This window comes from Galeopterus variegatus, unplaced genomic scaffold (genome assembly GCF_000696425.1).
Source record: "Galeopterus variegatus unplaced genomic scaffold, G_variegatus-3.0.2 Scaffold934, whole genome shotgun sequence".
Lineage (NCBI taxonomy): Eukaryota > Metazoa > Chordata > Mammalia > Dermoptera > Cynocephalidae > Galeopterus > Galeopterus variegatus.
Window position 1 is genome coordinate 287,110 of NW_007727045.1, and position 5,908 is coordinate 293,017.

Genomic DNA, 5,908 nt, shown 5'->3' on the forward strand with positions numbered 1-5,908 from the left:
GGCGGCGAGAGGCAGGGGTTCATAGTTTTATTCCCCCGCTCCCCCTCCAGCGTTAGAGTTGTAGTCGGAGTGAGCATAGCAGTGGTGAGAATGGGCGCTTTGGAAAGGAGGTTTTAGGCAGCCTTTGAGCTCTGGCAACATTTATTTACAAGGAGAGGTGGTGTGGCTGCAAGACTTGGCTCTTGCCATATGGCTCAGAAAAGCCCAGCCCCTGCACTCCCTTCTCCAAGGAGAAATCTCATGGTTCACAGTTGCCTGGAGCAGGTCTTGGGTGCGGGGTCTGCCCCTAAGGTTTAGTGAGCTGGGGGCTGAGTGGGCATCACACTCAGCCGTCTGCTGGTGGACACTTGCTGGCAGGCTGTCCAGAAATGAAAAGGCAGTAGAATGGAGGCAAGCTATTTGACCGGCCCCTCTGTGGTTAGAAGCACTGGAGGAGGCTTGTGCTTGGAGACACAAACGTGTAGTTTCTGTCACTGATTGGCCCAGTTTCATATCTGTGTGGACAATATGCAAATTGTGCATGTGCTTGTGCTACACAGGGAAACTAGGTGCAATGACAGGCCTGAGAGGTCATTTGGTCACTGCCAGGGCAGGTATTCCCTGCCAGGGGGTGTCCAGCATAACGCCACTAGCAAAACGATGCTCACTGTTTCATGCAACGCTTTCTGAACGGGTCTAGTAACTTTTAACTGGATAAAGAGTAAACTTTAAGTTTGGAAGTTGATGGAGGCTGTTGACTGTGTCCTTTGATGTATGTACCTTGGTTATAGCTGTTGACCACTTGTGTGATTTTGCCCTGTGTGGGTCTTACTTTTTTTATGTTTATGAGGGTTTGAACTGAATGATTCCTAAGGACAATGATGTTCACCTCTGATACTGATTCTATGAACTCTTCAATCTATATTTGTCTTCTCCTTGCATTCAATGAGTGATAATATTGTTAAAGGTTACTAGGCCCATCCAGTATGCCAAGAGTGGCACTTGCTCGGTGGCTGCTGTCTCTTATTGGAAGGGAGAAGACGCAGGTGCAGCATGCACTTCACCTGTTCTCACTGTGGGATGGCTTCAGATCTAACCCTGCCTCTCCACCATCACCCCTGCATGGCCAGTTCACAGTCTGAGGATTGTCCAGTAGTTGTCTGGCAATTGTTGGGCACTTGCTGAGTCAGACACTTTATTAACCACTTTAGATGTGATACCTCATTGAATCCTTACCACAACCCTGTGAGATAGGTCCTGTTATCCCCCTTTTAGAGATGAAGACACATCCTCAGGGAGTAAAGTAACCTGTCCAGGGTCACATGGCTACTGAGTGGCAGTGTCCTGAAAAAGTGACTTGCTCCATGTCTTGTGTTAAGTACTGAACAAGGATAAAGAAGCAGCAGCATTGAGTTGCCTTGAGACAGTTTTCTTGGGCATCCCTTTCTGTTCATCTTCCTCCTCTCCTGGGATGTGATCATTCATGCTGCGGAATAGCACAGTGGTTGAGTGTGTGGGCACTAGAGCCAGCAGCCCCAGCTCTACCATTTTCTCCTTGTACAGTTTATGTAACTGTGGAGCCTCAGTTTCTTCTTTTGTAAAATGGGAAGGATTAGGCTCATTGCACTCTTGCCAAGCAAATCCTTGGGAGTCAGGCGAACATGGATTCAGATCTTAGCCCTGTCACTTTCAAGCAGTGTGACCTTGACTTTTGCTCAGCTTCCATAAAATGGGAAGCGTTACAGCACCTGCCTTAGGAAGTTGTGCAGATTAAATGTCAGAAATGTTTGTAGGGTCTGATCACAGTGCCTTGTTGGCAGTTAGTAAGTGGTGGTTGCCCCTCTGGTAACAGACTTTCTGTGGTTGTCAGGTCATCACTGGAGGCCACTACGATGTTGACTGCTATGTGGAGGACCCTCTGGGGAACACCATCTACAGGGAAACCAAGAAGCAGTACGACAGCTTCACGTACCGGGCTGAGGTCAAGGGCGTTTATCAGTTTTGCTTCAGTAATGAGTTTTCCACCTTCTCTCACAAGACCGTCTACTTTGACTTTCAAGTGGGCGACGAGCCCCCCATTCTCCCAGACATGGGGAACAGGGTCACTGCTCTCACCCAGGTGAGTAGACATTAGTAGTGACAGTGTTTTCCTCCCCCTCGGTTCCTGTATCAGTGGATGAGCAGGGCTGTTGTCCATCCAGCTCCCTGCCTGGAAGTCTCAGCGTTGCTTTCTTTGCCTCTTTCTTCACATCCAGTCCTGGAGAATGCTGTGTTCTCCTTCCGATCTTCCTTTCTGTTCTTTAACCAGATCCCTGCAGTACTTTCGTCCGACATTCCTGCCTTAAATCTTCAGTCCCACTCATCTTTCACACAGTACCACTTTCCAAGTACTCTGTCACGTGCCTCTCTCAAAGTCCTACTTGTGTGGTACACAAGGTGCTGTAACAAACTCCAGCTATCAATCACTTAACACAATTGAAGCTTATTCTCATAATAATACAGAGAAGACTGGTGGGGAGCCTTCCTCCGTAGTGTGACTCAGGAGTCCAGGCTCTCCCTTTCTTGTCATCTTTCTGCCTTCCCGTAGGGCTTCAGAGTCCTCTGCCTCTAGCCACCAAAACAAGGAGAGAACGAGAAGACCCACTTGCTTCCTAAAAGCCCTTGCCTGGTAGTCACACACGTCACTTCTGCTCATGTCCCACTAGTGACAACTTGTTATGTGGCAAATCTGGATGAAGGAGGGCTGGCAAATATAGTCCTGGTTGGGTGGTTGCCTCTTAGCAACAACTCCGCACTGTGGAAGAGAAACTGTGGTATTTTGGGAGGACAGATAATCATCCCTGTCACCATGGCTCTCAAGGTTAGTCATAACTGATCCCAGCTGCCTTCATGGGTCTTCTCTCCTGCTATTTAAGCTTCTCCTTCCCTCCCATGTGCAGGCTGAGCCTCCTGAGGGCCAGGACTCTGTATTATTTACCTCTATCCTCCGTGCCCCAGTGCATGAGGCGTGGCATAGAAAGGAGCTCACCAAGTATTTGTCAGGTGACTGAGTGTCAGTGCCCAGGGAAACCTGTAAGACAGGAACAGCCACTTGTTTCAGACCAAAGCCAGAGCATCTTGAGTCTTCAGGGAGGCCAGTTTACCTTCTAGGTTGCCCTCCGAGGTGGCTCCATTCCTCTGTACACACTCATGAAATCCTGTGGGTTCTTTTGCCCAGTTGTCTACTTTCCCTGATCAGTTGGAGGTTAGAGCTGCATTATCCAGTATAGTAGCCACTATCTATGTTTGGCTATTTAAATTAAATTAATGAAAATTAAATTTAAAATTTACTTCCTCATTTGCCTTATAGCAACATTTCCAGTACTCAGTAGTCACAGGTGTCATGCATAGAAAGTTCCACTGGACACTATTGGGCTTGAGCTTAGCAGTGTGACTGCTGTTAGAAGGTCCAGCTGAGGATGTGTATTGCGTGTAAGACCTTTTGTAATTGATACTCTTGAGAGTTCTGTTGGTCACTGATGAAACAGCCTCCATTCGGAAGATTTTGTAAGTCTCCGAAAAATGAGCTGAAAGACTTCCCTCTTTAACCAGTGGAAAACAAATTTGTAGAAAAAAGGCATAATGAAGTAGGTTGGTAGAGAAATTCTTTCCTGGAGTTTGATTTTGTTGCCGGAAAAAAGTGATTTTTGCTTCCCTTGTGTATCTCAGAACTTTGTCTTTGCTCCTGCCCAGGCTCAAAAGAGGTGATTCTTTCCACTTCTGTAGCTCTGACCCCTCCACCTTGAACCAGAGTCCGTGTGTGTCTGATTCCGAGAGCTCGTGGGTATTCACTGAATCTGCGCACTATGCCACAGGGAGGTACCAGCATGGATGGTGCTGTCCCTGGTGTTGGGAGCACTGCAAGGGCTGTGGCCCTGTAACAGTTAGTTAGACACAGGGCATGTGGTCAGAGCTGTGATTGATGGGCTCAGAGGCTCAGAGGAAGGACCAGTGAATTCTTCCAGACTGTCAGGAAGGCTTCATTGGGAGAGCTTTAGCTTAGAAGTGAGAATGTGAGAGGTTGCCGAGGAGCTGGTCTGGCACTGGAGGAGGAAGGGCCTCCCAGATGAAGAGACGAGCAGTGAAATTTACCGGGTGTAATTTTTATTCCTCTCACCAGCCCTTTTTTATTTGCTTGGCATGGACCCCCTTTTAGCCAGCACTGCCATCTCACTTCCCCCCAGACTTCTTGCAGCACAGTGCTGGGCTAGAGGCCATGTTTCCTGGCAGCAAAGGGTGAAAGAACAGGATCCATAGTGACCAGAGCTCAGGCCAGGGATTTGGGCTGGAAGGACTTGTCTCAGGCCTGAGTTCTGGATGACCAGTCTCCAAGGAGGGGACATGGGCCAGGAGAATGCTACTTCAAGGAAGTCAAACGTGAAGTGTTCCAGGCTTCCTGAGAATTCGGGCAGATTCCAGGGGAGTCTGTAGGTTTCTGATGGAGGTCAAAGGTCAAGGGCTGCCTCTGCGGTGGTCTGGGAAGGACTAAACGTTTTCTTAACACTGCTCTGAGGCCAGCTCATGCTTTCCTGCCATTGTGTTCTTGAAGAATTTATTTTGAGAACCAAGTATTTCTGTCAGGGGAGGCCTGATGAGGCGAAGGCTGGAGGAATTTGTTGGTGGTTACAGCCTGCAGACCTCAGCGTCAGCAGGTGCTAGAGACAGGAGGGATGTCAGTGTGGGAAAGGAAGACAGGGAAGGGGTGGTGCTGGAAGGGAGATGGGTTAGGGTGTCTCCAGAGACACCTTGTCACGATGGAGCAGTGACCAGGATCCCTGTGAGGCTCCAGGCTGATGGCAGGGTGGAAGGCCATGCACCAGGAGAGCTGGGGACTCAGGGCACTGGGAAAACAGATCTCTCTGAAGCAGAAGGTTCTGTGGGTTTCCTGCTGGGTGGGAAGCAGTCTGGAGGGGTTGTCTAACTGAAATTTTGTGGTAACAGGCTGAAGAGGTTTCTTTCAGACTAGCAGTAACAGACAATCCCAGTGGATGGGAAAATAGCATGTTCTGGTGAAGGGTGCTTTCAAGTATCTGTGATTCTTGGCGATGTGTTGCTTAGGGGTCTCTTGTGGGGCCTATGCCTGGTCCTAAAGGTGATTGCAGGTTTTAGACGCCAAGAAAGCTGTAGATTGTCACCTGTTGCCTCACCACCCTTTGGGAACTGGCTCCTTCCTATCACAGATCTGATCTGAGATTGTTCCTGTAAAGGCCCTGGGGCCCTCTTCCCCGTGCCAGTGTCTGGCCTGTGGCATCAGATTCAGGCCTTTACAGTGGTGCCTTGCATAGGTATCTGACATACCCTCTGTCTGGGGGTCTGCACCTGTAACTTCTGCATCCGCCTTCTTTTTCTCTTCCTCCTCCCTCCCTCCTTGCTCTTCAGTGATTCTGGATCCTGGGAGAAGGCTGAAGATGCCGACCATACTGCTGAATTCCCAGGCTCCCGTTCAAGTGAGGCCATTGTACACTTTGAGTTTCTGAATGAGCTTGTGATAGAAATAAACTTGAACAATAGAACTCTAGCCCGGAAAGCCAAATTAGCCTTTTCCTAGTGTTTAAAAACAAAGTCTATGTGGATTTATACTTGTATATGTAACACACATGTACACACACATATACGCCACTTACAACCATGACACATACATACATACACGTATATGTGCATCTCCATCCCTCCCACTGATTGCAAGAATGATCTACTTTGTTACCAAACCTTCCGATTTCAGGGCCCTAAATCTCCTCCAAATCCATCTTCCCTGACTTGGTGACCTCCTTAATCGAGGCCTTCATCTTCGCTTGCTTGCAGAATTGCAGCCACCTGAATGGTTTCCCTGCCTCCAGACTGGTTCTCCTTTCTACATCATGGCTGCCAGAGGCAGAACCTCTTAAAGTGG

General features: G+C 48.7%; 1 protein-coding gene across 1 annotated transcript in view; it reads left to right on the top strand.

Moving 5' to 3' along the window:
• TMED3 (transmembrane emp24 protein transport domain containing 3) overlaps positions 1 to 5,908 on the top strand; it is an 11,187-nt gene that overhangs the window by 371 nt on the left and 4,908 nt on the right. Inside the window, exon 2 of the mRNA XM_008573566.1 lies at positions 1,850 to 2,098. Within this exon, the coding sequence (XP_008571788.1) occupies positions 1,850 to 2,098 (249 nt within the window). The remainder of the gene's footprint in view (positions 1 to 1,849; positions 2,099 to 5,908) is intronic.